Source organism: Pogoniulus pusillus, chromosome 27 (genome assembly GCF_015220805.1).
Source record: "Pogoniulus pusillus isolate bPogPus1 chromosome 27, bPogPus1.pri, whole genome shotgun sequence".
In the NCBI taxonomy this organism is placed as follows: domain Eukaryota; kingdom Metazoa; phylum Chordata; class Aves; order Piciformes; family Lybiidae; genus Pogoniulus; species Pogoniulus pusillus.
The window spans coordinates 10,476,900-10,499,292 of NC_087290.1; the positions used below are offsets into that span (position 1 = coordinate 10,476,900).

The following is a 22,393-nucleotide window of genomic DNA, read 5'->3' on the forward strand; positions in this document are numbered from 1 at the left end:
AAAAAAAAAATCATTTTAAAACGTTGCCCCTGAATTGAGATGGTTTCATCTCCATGCAGCTCAAGGACGCAGTCTCTCCTCTTTGCAGCTCAGTATTTGAACTTCAGTGCTGGCTGGCGTTTGATTGATGTTGCCATCTCTTTCTACTCGACTCTGTCAAATCAAAGCTGCCTTCACAGTGCTGCTGCTGCGGAGACTCGAGCAGAAAAGCTGCCGAGCAGCCGTCCCAAGGTGGAGGGATGGTGGGTGGCGGGCAGGGGTGGCAGGCAGCCTCAGATCTTCAAAACATGCTGACGCTTCTCAAACTGCAAAGCGGCTTTTTTTGCGCCTGTTTGTCCCTGCGCTTCCGCAGCGGCACCAGGGGAGTGAGCGGTGGAGTATTTGGGGAGCAGGAGCTGCTCTTCTGTTACATGTTTCCTTGTCTCACATGAAAAGCACATTTCAGCTGCTCCCTAATTGCTACAGAGCCACAGGGCTTTGAAGTTTGTGCCGCACATCCGGGCTCTGGTTTGTGGTGCTGCGGGACAGAGCTGCGAGCACCCGGCCGGTTTGCATCCGTTTGATCCTAACCTCCTTTCTGCCTTCCTCTTTTGTTTTGTCTCCCCACCTCTGTGCCCTGCAGATTCAGAGGATGATGGAGAGTCGGAGGCAGCAAAACAATTGATTCAGCCCATAGCTGAAAAAATCATTGCCAAGTACAAAGCCAAAGAGGAGGAGGCACCACTGCTCTTCTTCGTGGCAGGCGAGGTAAGCCGGAGGAGAGCGCAGGGCTGCATCCTGCAGTGTCTTTGTGTGAGCTGTGAGCTGGGCTGGGTCCTGCTGCTCCACCTTTTAGGTGGGTTAGCTGAGGGATGAAGCTACTGCAACTAGTCAGAGACCATGGAGCAAAACCAGACAAGTCCTTGTCCCCTGCTCTTGTGGCTGGGTATTAATCTTCCTTCCCACACTGGGAGGAGGGCAGGAACTGGTGCTCCAGCCTCTTCCCTAAGGGGTGCTTGTGGGAGGCAGCTCCACTCCCACAGGATGGGCTTTTGTCTGTGTGGGTGATGCCAGACAAAACCACCCTTGGGAATGGGCAAGAGCTGCTTGATGTGAGCAGCAGGGTGGCACAGCGTTGTGCTCTCAGTGCCAGCCACAGCATGGGGGTTCTGGCTTTGCTCTGCCCCGCCCTGAGGCTCAGCTGGGTACCTCACTGGAGAGTTTGCCTGCTCCTGTGCGAAGCGAGGGCTGCTGTGTGCTGCCACACTGCTGGTGGCTGAGATGGTACCTGGGGCACGTGCAGGTTCCAGTGCCGAGAGCCAGGCATTTGCTGGAGAAAATGGGAAATGGCAGAGTGGGGCTTCTGACCTCGCCTTTCACCAGGCAGGCAGACAGGCTTGAAAACGATTAAGGGGTTGTAAGGGTCAAAAAAGGCCTCCACCCAAGCCTGCAGCTCCCCTCCCGAGGTGCTGCTCGGGTTCTGGGCAGGTGGCAGTCGCTGTGCGCCCTGCGCCTGCTCTGTCCCTCCGCCGCTCACGTCACAGCCGCAGTGTGCCGTGAGCGGGGCCCTCGGAGCTGCCCTGCGCACAAAAGGGTCCCCCCTGCCGCACCCTGCCCCCCACCCCCGCCAGGCAGGCCCCCACCTCTGCCTCCCGCAGCCCCGTTGGCCCCCTCTGGGAAGGCGCTCCCACTCCCACCGCCGTAACGACTCTGAGCATCCCGGCTCAACCCCGCACCCCTCAATAAGCCCCTTGTTGGAAAGGCTATTTTGGGAGGGTCCAAGAACCTGCCCCCCTCCCCCAGAGCCTGCGAAGCGTTTCTCTTGCGCTCGCCGGCTGTAGCTGAAACATTGCTGCTATTCATCCAGCTCCCGACGGCCCTGTGGCAGCCGGGCCGAAGAATGGGGAGCGTCCAGCACGTCCCATTCATCCATCACCTCAATAGCTGGGAGCACTGGCCCCGGGGCTCCGCCGGCCCCCACGCACAAAGCAGCCTGGCCACGGCCGGAGCAGGCGCCTCCCATTCCTCTCCCAGCGCCGTCTGGGCCGGTTTTGCATTGATTAAAATCAGGGTTTGGTCCCTTTGCGGTGATGAGATTAAGGAGGAGGCTTCTCGACACCTGGGCTGGGAGGTGGGAAGGCTGGGGGGCGGCCGAGCACCCCAGCCCCAAGGCGATGGGCCCAGCCCTGCTCGCCCTTCCCGGCCACGTGGTCCAGCTGCGCCAGAAACCTCTGCAGTGGAAGGGGAGGTGCGACGGGAGGTACCCTGCCAGCCGCCGCCTCACGCCGCAGAGCCACCGGCCGCCAACCAGAGTGATTGATTCCCGCTCCTGCCCTCGGAGAGCGGCTCGCAGGAACGCCCTGCTCCGGCTGCCGCACCTTGCGGGCTCGGCTGAGAAAGGAATTGCCCCAGCGCTGGCTTTTGTGCTGCGCAGCTTTGGCACAGACAAATTTGGTCTTCCCCTTTTCCCCAGGACTCTGCCTGGCTGAAGAGAGGGCATCCAGCTCACCCTGCTTGCCCTGTGGCTTCTCTGTGCGCCCTCAGGCACTTAGTGGGTTCTTGGCATTGGCACAAAGCACAGGTCTTTGTCCCATTCCTGTTTTCTGGTTCCTCCAGGCATGCACCTGTGTCTTTTCCACACCTCTCTCTCACACGGCTATGGCACTGCAGTCAGCAATTGCTCCCAGCCCCTGAGCTGAAGATGCCAAAAATAGTCCTGCCCCAGAGGTTCCAGGGTGGCCCAGGGCAATGGGTCAGTCTAGGGGTGCTGGGAGCTGTGCCCTGTGTGGGAACGACTGGAGGAGGACATAGCTCTGTCCCAGCCTGGGATAAATCAGCCTGCTTTGGTTTTGACATAAACCACAGCAGAGCAGGCAGCCAGGTGGGTGCTGCCGGCTGAGCTCCTGGTCCTGCAGTGCTGCAAGGCCCAAGTGCTCAGGACGTACTTGTGGGCTGGACCACAGCGTGAAAGCAGCAAATTGTTCCCAGTTGTCCTGGGTCTCACAGCTCCTCTCTCCCTCTCATCTTGGCCCCCAGGATGACATGACCGACTCTCTGCGGGATTACACCAACCTGCCCGAGGCTGCACCCCTGCTCACCATCCTGGACATGTCAGCCCGGGCCAAGTATGTGATGGATGTGGAGGAGATCACCCCTGAGATCGTGGAAGCCTTTGTCAGCGACTTTCTAGCAGACAAGCTAAAACCTGAGCCCATCTAAGGGAGCTTCTGCACCCACAGACGTTATTTAATACTAGGTCTCTCTTCCGCCGCTCGTGGATTCTCCAGCGTGTCCTCACGCCCAACCCAGTATCCAACCTTCTTGTGGTGCCTTGTTTTACGCAGTGAATCCCTCTCCTAAGCAAACTCCTTGAGATGCACTTTCAGCAGGGAGTCGTTGGCGTGTGGAGACGTCGCTTGTGCTTCATGGTGATATATTCTCTAATAACCAGGCCAGAACTGTTACTGTATCATTATTTTGTACACGGCACTAGCTAGCAGGCAGACCTTTGTGCATGGTGTTCTTCCCAACATACGCATCAGGCAGTGGATGGGGTTCTCGGGGCTCTTTTCTTCTCCTTCTACCCCTTCTTTCTCTTCCTACCACCCCTGCTGACTAAGTGACTTCGAGGAAGCAATAAGGAAACTGTCCCTTTCACCCCTGACCCGTCCCTTCCCACACGAGTGCCCTGGCAAAGCCAAGACAAAGTCTTAACTGCTGACAACCTCTGCGCCATGGTGCAGCCAAACTCTTCCTCCTGGGGCTGAGACCTTTCCAGGTGGGTTTCCCACCTCCCACTCCAAGCACTGACAGCCTTAGGTGGTGCTGGCTGTGTGTGCCAGGCTTTATTTGCCTCTGTCAGATGGATGTTTAGTTCCCTCTCTCCCTCCTTCCCTCTCTGAGCCAGGAGGACAACCACCACCAGGCTGCCCTCACCTCTCTCATCTCTCCTTTGTGATCCTCCCCATTCCCTTTTGCCCTTTCTGGTATGAACTGTCTTCTATGTTAGCTGGTTGAGCTGTTTTTTGGTAGGTGTGTCTCAAACCCAAAGTTAATGGTGCTGTTCTTTAAAAAATAACAAAAAAAAATCCCAATTAAAAAAAGGGGGGGGAGGGGAAAAATCCCTTTCTGCCCCCCTGCAGCACAGCCGAGCCCCCAGCAGTGACGTTGTAAAAACTGTACATGGTGATTGGAACTTTATAATAAAAGTGTTACAACAACTTCGGCCCCCAAGGCACCCATTGCTGTGTCCCACTGCTGGAGAGACGGAGCCTGGGCAGGAGGAGGAGCTCCCCCTGGCAGACCCCACAGGTAGGTGTTGGTAACAGACCCCCTGGTGCTGTGGTGCCTGACTCAGGGTGGTCTTTACCCCTGGCTCGTGGGATCCCCAATTTGTGCCTTGCTAGTTCTGGGGCCAGGATGGTCCTGTACAGTCTCTCGTCCCCAGGCAGGGATCAGAGAATGGTTTGGGTGGGAAGTTCATCTAGTTCAACAGGTTCACCACCCACCCAACCTGACCTGGGCCATTATCCCACCACCCTCAGTGCAAAAACATTCTCCTCAACTCTGAATCTCCCTCTTCCAGTTTTAAACCATCACTCTTGTCCTGTCACAACAGGCCCTGCCGAAGTCTTGTCCCCATCTTTCTTATCAGTATTTTAAGTACTGAAAGGCTGCAATAAGGGCTCCCTGGAGCTCTCTCCAGCCTGAACTCTAACCCTGTCCTCACAGCAGAGGGGTTCCAGGCCTCAGATCATTGTTGTGGCCTCCTTTTGATTGGCTCAAACAGGTCCATGTCTCTCTGCACTGAGGACTCCAGAGCTGGACCCAGCACTGCAGCTGAGGCCTCACAAAAGCAGCAGAATTGCCTCCCTCAACCCATGGCCACAAAGCTTTGGGAAAACAAAGGCAGGACCCATTCAGGTGGCTGCTCTTTGGCCTTTTTGATCCTCCCGAACCACATAGCAGCAAGCAGACCCCACAGCCCGAGGCTGTGAGAGGAAGGATGCTGTCAGCAGCATCCCGGCTCTGCCAGCACAAAGGCTGCTGCAGCAGCTGTGCCCTGACCCCACAGCGATGGATCCCAGACTCTCTCAGATCTGGCGGGTAGGCCGGGAGAGGCCCTGCCAATAGTTACCAACTGGAGGGATGGAAAAAGCCAGGCAGCGGGGAGCTGCTGCCGAGGCAAGAGCTCCCGCCCCAGCCGACGGGTTTCCCTTCTCACTAGCATCACCCTGCGGCCGCAGTGCCCGAAGCCTGTCCTGGAGTCAGCCAAGCGAGGCGCAAGCGCTGCCAGAGCTCTTCAATGTCCATTCGCTGCAAACCAACCAGACCAAGGTGCACTTTTATTAACTCTACACATGCCAAAGGGAAGTGATGTTTGTTCAGCACCTGACCTCCGTCGTTCAGCCTACTACAGGGAACGTCTGCCTCTCGTCTTCCTGCTTGTGCCTCTGCAGCAACTGTCTCCTCCCTTCAAACAGCACGATGGCAGCAGCCATAGCAGAGTTCAAGCTGTCCATGCCTGGCACCATGGGAATGACCAGTCTCTTCCCTCCCGTGCTGGCTGCCAGTTGAAGCGCATCCGGACTCAGACCGTGGGTCTCTCCACCAATCACCACGGCCACTGCAGCCTGGGTCCAGTTCTCATAGTAATACTGCACAGCCAGCTCGGGGATGCAGACACCTGCTGCTCCCTCTTCATCCTCATCCTCAGGGGCAGCCTTGGGTTTGGATTTCAGATGAGCAGGGCCAGCCCTGGAAGATCCCCTTGGCGCAGACGTGGCCTCAGCCCAAGCATTTGGGTCTTTATTGTCAGCCACATAGACCTGGATGGCAGCAGGAAGGTTGCTGGGAACAGATTCCCAGTCCAGGTCAGCGATGATGGGCAGACGGAAGTGAGCCCCCATGCCTGCTCGGAGCACCTTTGGCTCCCACGGATCCACACAGCCTGAAACAGAAGTAGGAAAAACAGTGACACTGCAGCATCTCCCATAATGGTGGGAGCCACTGTCCCCTGCAGCAAATTGTGTCTGTGCCAGGCACTGCTTATAAACTTGGAGACTACATCCTCAAGCACTTGGCTTCCTTCTTTTACCCCCAAATTACTCAAACTAAGCCCCCAGATTATTCAAACTAAGCATTTTCCCCCCAGGAACAAGCTCTTACCTTTGGTGAGCAGCACTTTCTCACAGCCTGCTCCTGCTGCAGATCTCAGAATAGTCCCCAGGTTTCCTGGATCTCGGATATTGTCACAGATGAGGAGCAGTGGTAAGGAGCTGGCCAGCTGAGCAGCAGGGTAAGACATCTTGGCATAGTCAGGCTTAGAAAAGATCCCTGAGGAGACAAAGAGCTGACAGGCTTCTGACTAACACAGCCCAAGAAAAGAGCCATCTCCTTTAGTTGGCCTAGATTTCACTGAAGAGGTGCTGGAGAGAACATGGAGAAAAGCAGTACTCAGAGGTTTGAAAGGAGTTTGTCACTTGCCAGGAACTGTTATTTCCCAGCAAAGCTGGATCTATGTGCTGTTAGAAATGGGCATTATTCTCTTCAGTGCCCTCTAGGAGCCACTTCAACAGTTACTGCAGCAGCCCAAAGAGAAGGGCATTCTCTCAAATAATGCCACTCCTGACACACTGCCAGGATGTCTAGGGCAAGGTTATGATCAGTGATTACCCACTTACTGTGAGGCAAGTTTCTCTTTGAGCAATACTGTGACCATTTCTAAGGCAACTTACCTATAAGCCCTTGAGGAGTTATGAGGTCAGACCAGTTCTTAATGTCCTCAAATTTCACTTTGACTAAGCTGGCTCCTTTGAGCTCTGCCTCGGGCAGCTCCTTCAGGTGCCCCACAGTGCTGAAGAAGAGCGTCTGAGGCACAGCTCCTGCCTCCAAGGCATCCCTGATCAGGCGATGACCTTCCAGGAGAACCTTCCCATGATGATCCCTGAACTTCTTCGACTTGGCAACAGTCACCACCTTTCTGTGGAGAAGTTAATCAGAGACACTGACTGTAATGCTATCTACACCATTAATCAGTCTGACTCAGAACTTTACTGGGCTGCTGAGAACTCCACTCGGAAGCCTGCAGGTACCTTCTGACCGGCTGTGACCAGCACGGCAGCATCACTCTGTACCCAGAGCCCCAGAATGTCAGAATTCGCCTCAGACTTTGCAGACGTGACAACAGCTGCTCAGAGGCAGTTCAGAGGGAGGCATCCGCACAGCCCCACAGCGCGCCCCGATTCCCGCCACAGCGGCGCTGCCCGCGGGTCGCGCCTCACCCCAGTCTCCTGTCACCGGGCGACGCCTTCTCGTACCACAGCCCCGGCCCGGCCGAGCTCCGCTCCACCGCTGGCTGTGGCGGAGGGGGCGGCTTCGGGGGGCTCTTCTGCTCCTCCGCTGCTGCTGCTCTCCGTTCCTTCCGCGAGGGCAGCACTCGCACAGGGCTCCGCCGCAGCGCCCGCACCCCTCTCCGTCCCACCTCCGCCTCCCTCACACGGCTGGGCCACAGCAACGAGCGGCCCAACTTCGGAGCCACGCTCCGCAGCGCCGCCATCTGTGCGAGCGTCACTTCCGGCCGGCGGCAGTCGCGCCGCAGTGACGTCACCGCACCGCCGCCATGGTCGCCCGGCGCGCGCTGCACTTCGTCTTCAAAGTGGCTGAGCGCGAGCGGACCGCGCGCTTCTGCCGCGAGCTGCTGGGCATGCGGGTGCGCGCGCGGCCGCGGGGGGGCCGGGGCCGGGGCCGGGGGCGGGAGCGGGGCCGGGAGCGGCAGCGTCACCCCCGTCCCCCTCACCCCGCCGGGCCGCCCGCATCTTCCGCCCTGCACTGAGAGGCTTTTTCCGCCTTGCGGCCCCTGGCGGCTGCCAGCGCCTGCGGGTTCAGCCCCTCTGCGCCGGGCGCGGCTGGTGGCGGCTGCGGAGGAGGAAGCCTCCCCCCTGTGCTCACCCCCTTCTCCCCAATTCCTCAGGTGCTGAGGCATGAGGAGTTCGAGGAGGGCTGCAAGGCCACCTGCAACGGGTGAGTAGCGCCTTCGTGTCCTCCTCAGGCCCTTCTTCCTCGTAAAACCTCTTGGCTCTCTACACCTACTGAGAGGGCGTCGCGGAGAGGGTGGTGCTGGGGTCTTCTCCCAGGTAACGAGCGATAGAACAAAAAGGAACGGGCTCAAGCTGCAGCTGGGTAGGCTTAAGCTTGACATTAGGAATTCGTTTTCGTGGAAAGAGTGGTCAGGCACTGGAATGGGCTGCCCAGGGAGGTGGTTGAGTCACCAACCCTGGATGTGTTTAAAGATAATTTGGGTGTGGTGCCTGGGGATATGGTTTAGGGGTGAACCTTGTATAATAGGCATATTGGTTGGGCTTGATGATCCTGAGGGTCTTTTCCAACCTGAATGTTCCTGTGATTCTTTGAGAACACCTGCCAGCCACAGCCAGCCCCGTGCTGTTATTTGGTAGGTGCAATAGGTGTTGTTCTGGTTTGAGTTGGGTTAAGTACTTCCCCTAACATCAGCAATTCCTCTCTTTCTAGGGGTGACATTTACCTTTAAACACAAGTATGACTGTATTACACCTACAGGCTGATACTGAACTTGATAGAAATGTTTGCAGGCTTTCATGGACATGCAGTCAATTACCTTGGGAAGTTTTCAGAGTTGGGGCCATCTGGGATCTTGAGTTACAAATGTCTCCTGGTAGCCCCAAACAAATGTTGTCTTTCTTCACAAGTACAATCTGGTGCCTAACCACATGCTCTTCCTACTTAGCAATAAGGAATTGCTGATAATCATTCCAGCTAATGAGCACCTTCTGCTCCTAAAATGTAAGCTGTTAAGAAATAGGTAGTGTAGATTTTGTTGCATGGTGATGAGTGATAGCCCATGGTCAAAACTGCTGAGTGGAGGGGGTCTCTGTCTGCTGTGTGCTGTGCTGCAATGAGAGTTCTTCACAGCTCCTCCTTGGCAGGATGCTAGTGGGTGACCATTTCTTTCCTCTGAAGATGTAATTCTTCCTTGAAGTGTAATATATGCAGTTCTTGATGTTTATTTCTAATACTCATGACAATTAAATATGGATGTTCCAGCCCTTACGATGGAAAATGGAGCAAAACGATGGTGGGCTATGGGCCAGAAGACAACCACTTTGTTGCAGAGTTGACTTACAACTATGGTATTGGAGAATACCACCTGGGCAATGACTTCCTAGTAAGTACCACACTTAGCAGCTAAACTGCATGTCTTTTAAAGTCATTTGGTTGTTGTGCTTGGGGACATGATTTAGGGTGAGCCTTGTAGAGCAGGGGTATTGGTTGGACTTTCGGTGATCCTGGGGGTCTTTTCCAACCTGAATGTTTCTGTGATACAGCAACAAGATACTGAGTTCTCAAGAGACTCCATGCTTCAACTGTAATAATAAAAGGTGGTCTGGTTTGTTTCTGGTCATTTTTAGAGGCAGACTGTTGAAATCCAGGACTTGTGCAGCATCCACCCTGTGAGTTTTGTGTGTTTCTCTTGTGTTTTGTCAGGGCATAACACTTGTGTCCAGCCAGGCTGTGAGCAATGCAAAGAAGATGGGGTGGCCCCTCAAAGAAATCACAGCTGGTGTTTTTGAAGCAGAAGCCCCAGGAGGATACAAGTTCTACTTGGAAGACAAGGAGCAGCTCAAGCAAGGTGACATACACGCAATGGCTTACTGGTGTTCGACACAGATCTGTGTTTGTCTTGATGGCATTTCATGAAACAGGGCATGTTTTTGTTGTTTCTTTGTTACTTTCCTTCTCAAGAAAGTACAACTGACTTTAGGACTGCAGTGTACTTGTTAATGATTTCAGATCACGACAATCTTACAGATCCTGTGCTGAAGGTGACCTTGGGTGTCTCTGATCTGCAGAAGTCTGTTAACTACTGGTCTGACTTACTTGGGATGAAAATATATGAGAAAGATGAAGGAAACCAAAGAGCTTTGCTGGGATATGGGGATAACCAGGTTAGTCCTTGGAAAACTTCCCAATCCTGATTTTGGAGAGTTGTCTCCCCATAGAAACCTCTTGTTTTGTGAGAACAAAATCTTGCAGAGGGGGAGTGGGAAAGCAACTGTGCACTTAATGTCTGCATTTTAACTAAAGCTTGTGTACACTTAGCCACATTTTAGAAAATAAGCTGTGGTTTGCTCTGGTGACTCTGGCTTGTTAGGAAATTGTGTGGGTGATTTTTTTTTGAAGTCATCCACAGGCAGATAGCAGCATCCTTGCAAGCCAGGCTTTCTCTTTGTCTCCTTAAGTGTAAGCTGGAGTTGAAGTCTGTTGGAGGAGCCGTGGATCATGGGACAGCATTTGGGCGTATTGCCTTCTCCTGTGCTGAAGAAGAGGTGACATCACATTTCCCTTACTCCCTCCCTTCCCAGAGCTAATGAGAGGGAGGCTCATTCCTAGTACGAGCAAAATACCTCAGGTGTGAACAGAGTAATTCTGAGCAAATACTCTGTTGGTATTCCTCCTAGTGGAGTGGTGGGTAAGGGGGAGCTGTGAGCACAACCTGAATGCATCTGATCTTTGCCAGGGATTGATTTTTCTCTGTCTTGTGTTTTAAGTTGCCAAAGATTGAAGCACTGATGAAGAAGGAGAATCAGAAGATTTTAACACCTCTGGTTAGCTTGGACACACCTGGCAAAGCCACAGTGCGAGTGATTATTTTGGCTGATCCTGTGAGTATAGCTGGAAATAGTGATTAAAATGGGTTTAGATTTCTCTCTGCCATGTATCTAATTTCCCTGCTTTTAAACTTGGTTTAGGATGGCCATGAAATCTGTTTTGTGGGAGATGAAGCCTTCAGAGATCTGTCCAAGGTGGACCCTAACGGCGACAAACTGTTAGATGATGTAAGTAATGCTGTTGGCATGTTTGTTTCCTTCCTGACAGGATCACATAGGTTGGAAATGACCTTTAAGATCTATTCCAACTACTAAAACTTCATGATTATAGGTACTTGTAGACTTAATTTTCATTCCATGTGGAGTTTTGCTGAGAAGCAAGTCTTACAGTTTTGCTAAAGAAAGCAAATCCGTTTTCAGAATTCTCTTAGTGTCCTGGATGGGGTTTCCCAACCTTGCTCTTGGGGCAGCCAGGTGGTGATGTGCCTTGTGCCACTTTGAGTGACTACAGAAAATGCTGTGTGAGCTGCAGTAACATCAGTGCAGGACATCTGCTCAAGGCAGAGGGGCTCTGTGGGCAGGCTGTGTTTAAACTGTCCTATTTTGCTCTCATGTCACCAGATCATCTGTCTGTTTGCTGCAGCAGAGAGCATTGGCTTTCCGGGTCTGTTTTCTCTTATCTATCAGAATAGCTTTCCTTTGTGTTAGAAAGTATCCTTGTGACCAGTGTGGGTTTGTGGGAGGCTGGTGAGCACGAGCAGCCAAGCATCTGATGACTTGGCTGTTCTGAGCTTGTCAACACTTCTCTTTGTGCAGGCCATGGCAGCAGACAACAGTGACAAATGGTTTGCTGCACACAAAAAGAAGAAAGCTACTGCTTAGCTGCAGAGAAGAGCTGGGCTGCTTCTTCATGCCTTGGTTTTCATCTGAAATAATGCCAATCCTGTATCATGTGTTGCATTCCCTTTCCAGAAAGAGGGTGCCATAATGTCCCATGCTGGTTGATTTAATTTTAAGCTTGTGTCTCACTGCTGCTCTCTTCTTTCAAGTGAAAAACATCATGTTCTTCAAAGAAATCAGTTTCTGCAGTAAGGAGTGGGCTGAGCATGTGGCTTCAAAATTGGAGGCCATCAATTAAGAGGAAAACCTCTCATTTTCTGTCTTGCTTTTGTTGAAATTAACTTAATTACAATATCTGATTCTGTAATTGGCTTTTGCAGCTGTGAGAAAAGGTTTTCAGGCAGCTGTGGCTGTATCAGGAGTGCCCCACTTCAGTGGTGAGGTGTTGGGGTGAAAGGATGGGCAGTGTGGAGAACTGGAGCACTTCAGCTGCCATTTTATACACTTGGTTATTGGCAACAGAGAAATCGTCCTGCTAAACCATGTGGCCAGTCTAGTCTAGAACAAACCCTGTTTTCAGTCCAAGATTTTTCCCAGCTTTTCTCACTGGGATTATTGCTATCGTGGTTTCCATCCCGGACTGAGGAGCCTTCCACATTCCAGGAAGGGGGCCAGAGCCTTGCTTCAGGGCACAAAGCAATGCTATGCTGTCGGCTGAGGCAGCAGAGAATAAGTCTATCATGGTTTTGCAATTGGCTCTTGATGAGAAACTGCCTTTGCAAGTAACAGTTCAGGGTTTATTCTGTTGGAATGAAGTCACTTGGCTTTTGCTAGTGGAATTAGGGCTGGGAAATGTGGAGCACTTGCCAACAGTGTCTGGATTGGGCGTGCTGCCTGGTTTGATATCTTCCTTGAGGAAAACCTTAAAGGGTCTGCAGAGAAAAGCAGGTGAAGGCAGCAGCTGTGGCAGACGCTGGGGCACGTCGGCACTTGGGGTGAATGTACTGATTTTAAACAGGAAAAAATCGTCACTGTGATTGCATTGTTGGAGTGCTGGTTCGAGATCATTGTCACCCTGAAACAAATAAAAGATAATGTGGAGGACGGTCTGCATACCTGCCTTCCTCAGCGCGGCCCCGGAGCTTCCCCTGCCTTTAAATTGTGGGGAATTAATAATGAATCAGAGGAAGGGCAGGGGTGGGGAAGCAGGGGCTGGCAGGCGGCGCCACCGCCGGGCCGCCAGGGGGCAGTGTGCGGCGTGACGGCGCTGGCCGGGTGGTGTCAGAGCGCGCCGTGCGCTGCCGCCGCCATGGAGCCCGGTGAGTGCGGGGCACGGGGAGCGGGAAGGGAACGGGGAGCCGGAAGGGAACGGGCCGAGGTAACGGTGTCTCCTCACAGGGCCGTGGCGTGTGTGCGAGGAGACGACGATCCTGCAGGGCGGGTTCCTGCTGGCTGCCCGACTGATCCAGCCGCGGCCGCTGCGGGAGCTGCCTAAAGCTGAGTGGCCACGCGTGGGACCCCCTATCACCGACGCCCTGCGGGAGATCGGAGCCCGCTGCCCTTCGCCGCTGCAGCACAGCCTCTGGAAGAAGGAGGCCGTGGCCATCGTCTGGGCTAAAGTCCTGCTGCCCGCCCCGCCGGCCCCCTCGCTGGAGCTGGAATGGCAGGAGGACGGCTTCTTCTCCGTGGGCAGGATGATCCCCGATGTCAGCCGCACCGTCCTCTTCGAGCTGCTGAAGGCTCTCGGTGAGCCCCGGCTCTTCGTGCAGCTGCTGCTGGCGCTGCCCCAGGATGTGCGCCGCAGCGAGCTGCAGCACTTGGTGGAGTACATCGCCAGCGAGACGTCCCCGTCGGATATCAGCTTCTTCTTGGATGTGTGGTGGGAGATGATGAAACACAAGGAGGAGCAGGAAGATGCAACACTCTCTGCGTTCAGCACTCTCATATGTCAGCATGGCTGTGAGGCCTCTCTGGATGATGGTCTCCAGCCCCCGAAGAGGTTCAAGGGTGACCCTGGCTCCCTGAATGACCCCCCTGCTGCCAGCAGCCTGCTCATGGTCCTGATAGAGGGTTTGAAGCGAACCTACAGGAGCATCACCCTTCCCCGCGTGAGGTGCTATGCCTTGGCCAACCTGGTGGAGCTGCTCTCTGTGTTCACTGAGCTGGAAGCAGAGGTTGTCCCCCTCCCCGTCGCAGAGTATCTGGACAAGGTCAGCTCTGTGGTCAGCCTCTGGATCTGGGACACTGAAAGCCAGTTCCATCACAGTGGGCTGGATGAGAAGGTGAAGGAAGCAGAGCGAAGCATGAGCCTCTCATCCGTGGCTAAGCTCTCTCATGAGGAGCTCTTTGTTGGCTTGGATTTTCTTTGCAGCTTGTTGCATGCCTGGGGAGAGGAGCTGCAGGGCACCCTGAACAGCTCAGAGGGGCTCTGCTATGAGAGCTATCGGCTCCTGCATTCTCTTACCACCTTTGGGAAGAACCTGATTTCCTTCTCTGATGCTAAAGACTTGGGTGAAGATGAGACACACATGATGCTAGAGCTGACACAGGTCACCAAGGACTTTCTCAAGGAGATAAGCATCAGTCTGATGAGCAAAGATTTGGACACCAGCCTTGTGCCTTCAGTTGCCATGACAATCATTGAGCAACAGCTGGACCGGCACATGGAGGTGTGCTCCATTTTTGCTTCTGAAAAGACCTGGGCCTTCTCAAAGGACTGGGTTGACTGCCTCGTGAAAAACAAAGCTCTCTTCCAGAAGCCAGAGCTGGTTCTCAAATTGCTAGAGACACTGGTGAGCTTTGCTGTGTCGCACCAAGGCAAGGAGGCCCAAGCGCTGCAGATGCAAGTGACTGAAGCCATTGTGGAGTGCTACAGTGAACTTTCATTAACTGACAAAAACGAAGTGATCTCAGGTGTTCTGGTGTCCTGGGGTGGACCAGGCCTGTCCCTGAGCTTGCAGGTTGTCATGGAGGGGTTCCAGGAGGATCTGAACCTGACTTTCAACCAGATCACAAAGAGTGTGTCTGATGAAGGCCTGAGCAGGGCTGTGGCTTCTGTGGCCAGGCTCATGCTGCTGTATCCTGAAGCCACAGTGAGGCAAGTTTGTAATCTTGCTGTTACCAACCTAGGAGCACACCAGTTTCTTGCACAGATCCTCTGCTCCTTCCCCGCGCTGAGCTTCTTGGAGACCTGCAGTGATCTAAACAGGCCATGCAGCCTGGTGGTGAGGTGTCTGGAAGAAGCAGTATGGGGGAGACTTTCCTCTGTGAGGGAAGAGGAGCAGTTCCTTGAGTTCTTGGCCTTTCTCATGCAGCCAAGCTCAGCCACCTCTCTTGTGTCACCTGCAGAGGTGATCCAAGCCTTTGTCCTTCCCTATTTGAAGTCAAACTCTGCTCAAACTGAGCTGAGCCTGCAAATTCTCAGTAAGGTTTTGGGGATACAGTGCTGTTCTGAAGAACACTGGCTCAAGTCCTGTCACCCATTCCCACTTCTCCTCAGCCTCTGCAAGCTTCTGAATGATTACACAAAGTACTGGGATCAGCCCAGGGACCAGCTCTTCCCTTCACTGGGGACCAAAGACCTGATACTGAACATCCTCTTCCAGTTCTGTGAGGTGGTAAGACCAGAAACCCTCCCCTGCCCTGAGCTGTGGGTGCAGTCACTGGCCTGGCTTCACAGAAAGGTGGCATCACTGGACTGGACTGTCGGTCTCCGGCTGAAGAAGCTTTATGGGGACCACTTCAAGAACGAGGTCCCAGCAACACTGTTTGAGATCTGCACGCTTCCTGAGGACGAATGGACATCCCAGCTCTTGCCAGCCTATGGACCGGGCAGTGGGCTCCTGGCATGGATGGAGTGCTGCTGTTTGTCCACGGCTCTTAGGGACACTATGCTGACACTGCTCAAGGTCAATGTGGACAACCCTGAAGAAGTGAATCTCTTCAGCAAAGGGTTCCTGGTGGCCCTTATACAGGTCCTTCCTTGGTGCAGCCACAGTGAGTGGAAGAGGCTCATGCACGTGGTTGAAAACCTGCTGCAGAGGCAAGTGCTACACGTGCCCTACACACTGGAGTATGTGCAGTACATGCCCCTGCTCAACCTCCGTCCCTTTGCCTGCTACCTCCAGCTCTCCGTGCTCTTCTTGAGAGGCTTCCAGCTCCTCTGCAGCTCCAGCTGTTCCACCTGGCTGCCGGCAGAGGCTTGGCTCCACGTGGTCCAGCTGTACTGTGCTAGCCTCACAGACCTGCTGGGCTCAGTCAAGAGCATTGCAGGGTCCCCCTCACAGTCCACCGAGGACAGGAACTTCACCCAGGAGGTGTCCTTCATCTGCATCCAAATCTTCTGCCATCTGCTGCATGTTGCCACCATGCTGCCAGACAACGGGTGTGGTGAGCCGGTGGTGGTGGTGGCATTGGAGATCCTCTCACAGTATGAGATGTTTAGCAGTGCTGATGCAGCCCCCAGCAACACGCTGCGGAGAGCCAACGAGAGACACTTCTTGGAGTCCATCACAGACAACGTTGGTGACAAGGAGCTGCGCAGCACCCTCCTGCAGAAGCTCAGCAAGCTAGGAGCCCACTCGGCTGGAGAGCCGGATTGAGAAGGTGGAGAGGGCAACAGGAGAGCACTGACCCTGCCTCAGGACACTCCTTACCTGGAAGCTTGTAAGATCTGTAATAAACCTTCCCTTTTTTTTCTTCTGAGCTCATTCCCCTCTTGCTTTGTTTCTGTTCAGACGGAGCAGGAGCTGTCTAAAGTTGAGTAGGAACAACCACTCCCTAATTTTCCAGCTGTGCACGCAGCTGTTCTGAGCCAAACTGCTGGTCCTGTGCCTCCAGCCTTGCCTGCTGGCAGGCTCGATGTATCCAGAGCGCCCAACAGCCTTCCCTGGTGTCAGGGAACAAGTCTCCCTCTGGCTCTCCTGCCACCAGCACCCTCCTAGTCCTGGCCAGGTTGCTGGGTTCATCACATGCTGCCAGCAGCTGGGAAGTGAGTTGAGTGAGTTCAGGACAGGCAGGAACCCTTGAAAATTTGTGTGTGGCTCCTGCCCTGAGGCGAGGGTGCAGCAGTAAGCCTGTGTGTTGACACCCTCCACCCACACACAAATGGCACGTGGGAGAGACATCTCATGGTGTGACTCAAAAGAAATCTTTATTGGTCTCCTGATAGTAACTAAGGCAGTGTTAGTGCAAACCGAGGTGCCTGGCTGGCTCTGTGTGTGTGTCCATACCTAAGGCACATTATTTGCAGCGGAAACAGCAAGATACAAACATCTGGAACGGGTTGCAAGCAGTTTTTGACATGAGCTGGTCTTGGTCGTTAGTGTGACAGTTGTGTTTGTGCAATAACCAACCCTGTATTGGAAGAGGCCCTTTGCTTTACTCCTTCCAGAACATGGCTGTGGCTGGGATGAGATCCAATACCCAAAAGAACTCCAGCAGGGTCTGCCAGAGCTGAGCTGTTGTTTTTAGACAGGATCAAAGGCACAAAATGGCTACAGGTCTCCAGCCATGGGGGTTGCTGGGGTCACACTGGTGTAGTACCTGTCCTGGAGCAAGCATGGGAGCTGCAGGGAAGGAATCAAGCCACTGCTGGCTGACTTGAACACACCTGCAAGGCTTGTGAGCCCTTTGCTGTGACTGGACTGAACTAGTGAAGGACACAGCTGAGAATCCATCTCAGGGTTTGCTGCTTCCTCGTGCACTGCCCCAGTTCCCTCCCTGGCAGACCTCAACTCATGTAGAAGTGGGATGGGGCAGGAGGGATGGAATGTAGGATCAGAGCTCAGGCTGTATCAGGTATTTTAAATACCCATCATGGAGGTGCAGGGCAGATAAAAGCACCTGTGGTTAGGAGACAGGATTGAAAGTTGTCCTCTTGCCAAGGAAGGGCTCTGCATGGTGATCTGTGTGTTGGTGAGATGAGGATTTAGCAGTCTCCTGTCCCCATCCCTGCCCTGGCTCTGCCCTGCCAGCATTGCTCTAAGACAGTATAACTTTTTCTGTCCTGGTGTGAGCTTTTCTCCCCTCCAGCCTGCTGGGAACACTGGAGCCATCCTCCCCTGGGACTGTCAGCTACAGATACCAGACAGTTGTAGTGAACAGCACCTTTGGGTTAAGTGGAGTAAATGAATTTGATCCCAGCAGCAGTGGGAGGTAAGAGGCTGAATGTGGCTGGGATGTGGAAGTCAGGTCAGGAACAGGCTCTGCAGACCACTGCTGTAGCCCCCAGGCCTGGCTCTGCGCTCAGCTGGAGCCAGAGGGGTGAGCTGGGGCAGCAGCAGATCTGGCACATGGCCCTCCACTGGGGCTGGACACACTGCAGCGTCACCTCCATGCCACGTGGTGCCGGTGTCTGGTGTCAGCCTTGAAAGATGTGGAGTAGGGGTGTAACAAAGCCCTCTCATGTAACCTCGAGTCTGATGCTGCAGCGCTGAATCCCAGAAGTGTTGAGCTTAAAGGTTGCTCCTTCTCTGGCTCCCACGGGTGGGAGGCCACAAGGCACTGGAGCAGCATGGGAACGAAGCCTTGCTAGCCCAGACTGGTGCTGCCTGGCACGGCGGTGGAGAGGGCACGGCTGCCTCCAGCAGCAGCAGCCCCGCGGTATTGCTCTGCGTCCAGTGCTCTGCTCCCACACTGGTCCCTGCAGTGAAGGTTGAAGGGCTGGGGGTTGCTGAGCCTTTTCCAGCCCCCGCGCTGAGCTGCTGCTGGCAGGCAGCTATCTGCCCTTGGCGGCGGGCGAGCCGCCATAGAGGCGGGCGGCTTTCCGGCAGATGAGCCTGAACCAGTAGAGCTGGGGGGCAATGAGGGAGGCGTTGGCGATGTTGCAGTGCAGGGGGATGCGGAAAGGCACCATGTAAACGGGGATCCCCACCTGCCTGCCGTAGGCCGCGTACATGAAGGGGAAGAGGAGAATACGGCAGAGGAAGAAGGTCACCAGGACCAGGATACCGTTCACCTTGTGCAGGAGGCTGTCCTGCATTTTGAGCTGGGGAAGGAAGAAGGTGAATGTGAGGCGAGTGCTGAGGGAGCTGCACCCCTTTTGCTCCTCACACCCTGCCTCTGCTGGGAGCACAGATTCAAGCATCCGGGAGGTCTAGATGGGATAGCATTTTGGGGAGGCCAGAGGAAAAGGAGGTGTGTGAGACAGGAGGGAGTGTGGTGCAGGGGGAGGTACAGACAGGAGGGGGCAGCACCAGGACATGGCACAGTCCCCAGTTCGGGAATGCCAGTGGGCGTGATGCTTATTGGGGAAAACGGATGGGGACCTAACAGGAGAGTAAGAGAAAGGCAAACAGTGAAGGGGAGCTTGAGGCTGCAGCCATGGGGCTGCCCAACTCTAAGCCCCCCGGGGCTAGCTGCTGTTTGAACAGGGGCTAGTGGAGAAGGCCAGTCTGGGACAGGGAAGGGGTGTGAGCAGCTGTCCCTCCTCACCTACCTGCATGAGGATTTTGCCCAGCGATACAAAAGGAGTGCTCAGCTCTGCTATGAAGATGCAGCCCACGAAGAAGTCCCCCAGCTCTCCCCTGAAGTGCTGCAAATAAAGCCAGTAATGACCTCAGTGCCCTCCTGGGGAGGTGGCCAGGAGATAATATCCAGCATCTCCAGGGGGTCATGGATCAGCAGAGATGCTTTGCCAGACACAGCCATGGTTGCAAGCTGTTGGAGCCACACAGAGCTCCTTGCAGGCAGAGTTCCACAGCAGCCCTGCCCAGCCCTTACCTGGGTGATGGGAGTGAGCACGATGAGGATGAAGAGGTGGTGGGTCACCATCAGCCGCTCCTGCAGGAGGAAACTCCACATGCTGGCCAGTGAGTGCTTCTTCTCTGCGACTCCCCTCTCCTGGCTCTTGTGCCAGTGGCAGAGGTACATGACGTAAATGTCATAGGTCATGTAGGGAACGAGGACCCAGATGTACTCCACGGCCAGCCAGTGCCTAAGGGAGGAGCAGCAGGCAGAGAGGCATCACAATGGCTGTGAGCAGCTCACTATACTTAAGAAGGTGGAAGAGAATCCTTGGGTGTGGAATGGAAGCAGAAATTTTGAAGCTGATGTTGGGCTGAGAGGTTTTGAGGTTTAACTTGATTTGTTTTAGCAGAGAAAAGGTAGCTGGTACACATGGAGGATGTCACCTTGGTGCTGCTCATGCTGCTGTGCCAGGCACCGACCTCAGCCCAGCCCAGCACAAACACAGCACTGAGGATGTTGATTAGCCCTAGGGCCAAGTGTTTGCTGGGTGAGCTAGGGGCACAGCACCACTCAGGATCCACCACTAATCCCACACTTTTGCAGCAGGTCATCTTCCCTTAAAACCTGAGAGATGCAAAGCTGATAGTTTTTAAGAGATGAGTTGCAAGACCATGTTTTTCCTGCCTGCCACCCTGCTCCACCTGGCTGCTGAACCTGGGGAGTGTTTGGAAAGCACTCAGAACCCTCAGCGTTCATTAGAGAGGCCTGGACTCTGGAGAGTGAAGCGTAAAATGTCTAATACAGGCAATAAACCCCCGCGAGACATTTATCTGTTGGGAAATAACGGCAAGCAGCTGCCTGTTCCCAAAGCATTGGAATCCTGATTGCACAACCCCTGTCTGTGGGGCCACCGAGCTGCTTTAAAAGAAGTCACAAGTAAATTCACACCAATTAAAAACCCCAAACCGCACCACAGTGCTGCTTAAAGAAACGTAGCTTCGGGCCCAGATAAACCTGCTTCTGCTCTCCTGCCCATCTCAAGGAACATCCTGCTCATGAGTTCCCCTTCCAGATAGAAAGATGTAAGTGATGTAAAGCTGAGAGGGGAAGCCACCAGCTATTGTGTTTGCAAAACTTGCCCAGGGCGTTGGAGAGGGTAATTATGGTGCCAGCAATACAATGATTGTCTGCCCATGTAAATAAATTGGCGAATTTTACTGCGACCTTTGTGATGTTTCCTGGCGTTCTGTTTTGCTGTCATTCTTGAGGCCTTCCCTGCTGAGCACTGGGCTGTATTTCCTCCAGATACAAAGAAAATCTAGGTCTCTGACCACAGAGTGTTTGCACTGAGCTGCTGGCATTGAGAGTGCTCGGCCAAGCACACAGCTCTGGGGAGAAGAAGGGCTGCCAGCCTTGTGTGGGTCTAGGGTTTATCACCTGCTCTCTCTATACAGCAGATGTTGTATTTTAGAGCCAAAAAGGAACTTGTTAACCTGCCCAGGTTACACGGCACTGAGCAACGTGGAGAGCTGTCACTGTTTACAGCAAGGTAGGACATTCCACATCTGTGTGTAAAGGCACATCTGCAATGACTGAGAGGGCAGCTCTCCTGAAAATCACCCTCAGATCTGGTGTGTGACGATCAAGTTCCAGCTCAGCATAATTACAATCTTCCCTTTTACAATCATCTCTGCTAGTCAGGATAATAGCTCTGTTTTTAAGTCTTCTGACCCAGATTCCACTATCACTGCTGCCCAGAGCCTCTTCTGGAGCAGTTTATCTCGGAGCACTGAAGACGAGAGGATGTGATTTTCCTCCTCAGCAAACTCCATACTAATTCTCATTTCTGGACTCCCTTCAGAATCCATTTGGCACAGAGAAGGTGATGCATCTCTAAAATCAGTTCCCTCTAGGTCTGATTTACTTGTTCAGAGACTTGGAAGAAACCCCTTACCCCTTCAGATTCGATTATGTCTTTACCTTTTTGCCTATCTGTGGGCCCATGTTACAGCCCATCTGCAGGAGAAGACCCTTGTACTGGCAGAGCAGCTCGGGGTCTGAGTGCACTGAACTGTGCAGTGCCTTTGAAGGGGTGTACAGCCAGCACATTGCCCAACTCTTTCCCCAAAGAGGAGGAAAAGGAACATAGATGCTGGTTGTCCTCTCCCCTTTGTACGTCCAAGCCTTTGGCATAAACTACTCCAGCTGTGAGCTGGCCATGGGCACAGCCCTCTCAGCTCTTGGCTGGGATTACCTGTCATGAACCACATCCTTGCAGTTAAGGACAACCATGATGCCTGACACTGTCGCCATCGTGGCTTGGACTGTTGACACCAACCTGAAATGGAGAGAGAGGAAATGAGTGACCCCAACTGTCACCCCAGGAGAGGCAGGGGGCCGAGTGATGGCCTTGGTTGCACCAGCAGAGCTCTCAGCGCTTTGGCACCCACACCATGCACACCCCAACAGCCTTGCCATGGCGTGAGACGTGGCCAAGGTGGCTGTATCAGCGCTGCCATCCGGGGACACGGCAGGGGTTTGTTTCCAGGTCTTGTCCCTTCCACCCCCGTGGATGAGCGGTAACCCTGCCCCGTTCCCCGCAGGCAGAGAGCTGCACCCAAGCATCACCGCTTCTCGAATGGGTACTAGGCAGGGATGCCCATACTTGGGGGCTGTACCAGCCTCCGGTCCCTGCTCCCCTCGCGGGGCCCGAGCTTGGGGTTCCGGCGTGCAGGCTCCCACCTGCCGGTGCTCGGTGCTCTCAGCCCGTGCAGATCGCTGCGGCTCCCAGTACCGGTCCCGGGCCGCGTGATGGGTACCGTTGGCGGCCTGGCGCGACTTGAGCCACCTCCCTGCTATCTCGCCCGTACCTGCCGCTGAGGAGGATGCGGTCCTTGAGGCTCCATCCCGGGGCGGCCCAGCGCAGTAACCGGATGCAAAGGACGAAGAGCCCCGGGAAGAAGGCGGAGGCGAGGGCCAGCGTCCGCCACATGGAGACGATTGCCGCCGGGCTGCCTCCCGCCGCCGCTTGTCAACAGCAGCCGGGCGGCGGGAGGGTCCCGCTCGGAACCCACTGGCTTGGCTTGGTTCGGCTCAGCTCGGCCCGGCCCCGCCGCTCCCACCCCCGCCACCGGGACGCGCCCCGCACCGCCGGGCGCCAGGCCCCGCCCCAAGCCTGGAGGCTCCGCCCCAAAGCCGAAACCACGCCCTCCGCAGCCACACCCTCCGCACAGGCCCTG

The 22,393-nt window shown here is 54.5% G+C and overlaps 5 protein-coding genes across 5 annotated transcripts in view; 3 read left to right on the plus strand and 2 right to left on the minus strand.

The window, feature by feature from the left end:
- Nucleotides 1–4,199, plus strand: part of NXN (nucleoredoxin) — a 59,228-nt gene extending 55,029 nt beyond the window's left edge. Inside the window, exons 7-8 of the mRNA XM_064165849.1 lie at nucleotides 623–747; nucleotides 3,016–4,199. Coding sequence (XP_064021919.1) covers nucleotides 623–747; nucleotides 3,016–3,198 — 308 coding nt within the window. The 3' untranslated portion in view covers nucleotides 3,199–4,199. The remainder of the gene's footprint in view (nucleotides 1–622; nucleotides 748–3,015) is intronic.
- Nucleotides 4,200–5,291: 1,092 nt separating this feature from the next.
- MRM3 (mitochondrial rRNA methyltransferase 3) lies at nucleotides 5,292–7,560 on the minus strand. Its single transcript, XM_064165850.1, has 4 exons — nucleotides 7,263–7,560; nucleotides 6,717–6,961; nucleotides 6,148–6,315; nucleotides 5,292–5,929 (listed from the first exon to the last, which is right to left on the minus strand). Exons 1-4 carry the CDS (start codon nucleotides 7,535–7,537, stop codon nucleotides 5,385–5,387), a joined length of 1,233 nt encoding a protein of 410 aa, XP_064021920.1. The 5' UTR covers nucleotides 7,538–7,560; the 3' UTR covers nucleotides 5,292–5,384.
- On the plus strand, nucleotides 7,560–12,566 carry GLOD4 (glyoxalase domain containing 4). The gene is made up of 9 exons (XM_064165851.1): nucleotides 7,560–7,690; nucleotides 7,952–8,001; nucleotides 9,061–9,181; nucleotides 9,502–9,646; nucleotides 9,826–9,962; nucleotides 10,257–10,343; nucleotides 10,566–10,679; nucleotides 10,767–10,853; nucleotides 11,442–12,566. The coding sequence occupies exons 1-9, from the start codon at nucleotides 7,601–7,603 to the stop codon at nucleotides 11,505–11,507; spliced, it is 897 nt and encodes a 298-aa protein (XP_064021921.1). The 5' UTR covers nucleotides 7,560–7,600; the 3' UTR covers nucleotides 11,508–12,566.
- An 86-nt stretch (nucleotides 12,567–12,652) lies between these two features.
- GEMIN4 (gem nuclear organelle associated protein 4) lies at nucleotides 12,653–16,169 on the plus strand. Its single transcript, XM_064165844.1, has 2 exons — nucleotides 12,653–12,784; nucleotides 12,864–16,169. The coding sequence occupies exons 1-2, from the start codon at nucleotides 12,775–12,777 to the stop codon at nucleotides 16,064–16,066; spliced, it is 3,213 nt and encodes a 1,070-aa protein (XP_064021914.1). The 5' UTR covers nucleotides 12,653–12,774; the 3' UTR covers nucleotides 16,067–16,169.
- Nucleotides 16,170–16,592: 423 nt separating this feature from the next.
- TLCD3A (TLC domain containing 3A) lies at nucleotides 16,593–22,392 on the minus strand. The gene is made up of 5 exons (XM_064165853.1): nucleotides 22,025–22,392; nucleotides 21,409–21,492; nucleotides 19,188–19,401; nucleotides 18,904–18,999; nucleotides 16,593–18,453 (listed from the first exon to the last, which is right to left on the minus strand). The coding sequence occupies exons 1-5, from the start codon at nucleotides 22,144–22,146 to the stop codon at nucleotides 18,184–18,186; spliced, it is 786 nt and encodes a 261-aa protein (XP_064021923.1). The 5' UTR covers nucleotides 22,147–22,392; the 3' UTR covers nucleotides 16,593–18,183.
- Between the last annotated feature and the right edge of the window lies 1 nt (nucleotide 22,393).

Coding starts and splice junctions, on each gene's coding strand:
- MRM3 (XM_064165850.1), bottom strand. CDS start 7,537: ATGGCGGCGCTGCGGAGCGTGGCTCCGAAGTTGGGCCGCTCGTTGCTG. Junction 6,962..7,262: donor CCCGGTGACAGGAGACTGGG/GTGAGGCGCGAC, acceptor ACTTCTCCACAG/AAAGGTGGTGACTGTTGCCA. Junction 6,316..6,716: donor AACTCCTCAAGGGCTTATAG/GTAAGTTGCCTT, acceptor TTGTCTCCTCAG/GGATCTTTTCTAAGCCTGAC.
- GLOD4 (XM_064165851.1), top strand. CDS start 7,601: ATGGTCGCCCGGCGCGCGCTGCACTTCGTCTTCAAAGTGGCTGAGCGC. Junction 9,647..9,825: donor CAAGGAGCAGCTCAAGCAAG/GTGACATACACG, acceptor ACAATCTTACAG/ATCCTGTGCTGAAGGTGACC. Junction 9,963..10,256: donor TGGGATATGGGGATAACCAG/GTTAGTCCTTGG, acceptor TGTCTCCTTAAG/TGTAAGCTGGAGTTGAAGTC.
- TLCD3A (XM_064165853.1), bottom strand. CDS start 22,146: ATGTGGCGGACGCTGGCCCTCGCCTCCGCCTTCTTCCCGGGGCTCTTC. Junction 21,493..22,024: donor CGCATCCTCCTCAGCGGCAG/GTACGGGCGAGA, acceptor TCTCCATTTCAG/GTTGGTGTCAACAGTCCAAG. Junction 19,402..21,408: donor AAGGATGTGGTTCATGACAG/GTAATCCCAGCC, acceptor CTCCTCCCTTAG/GCACTGGCTGGCCGTGGAGT.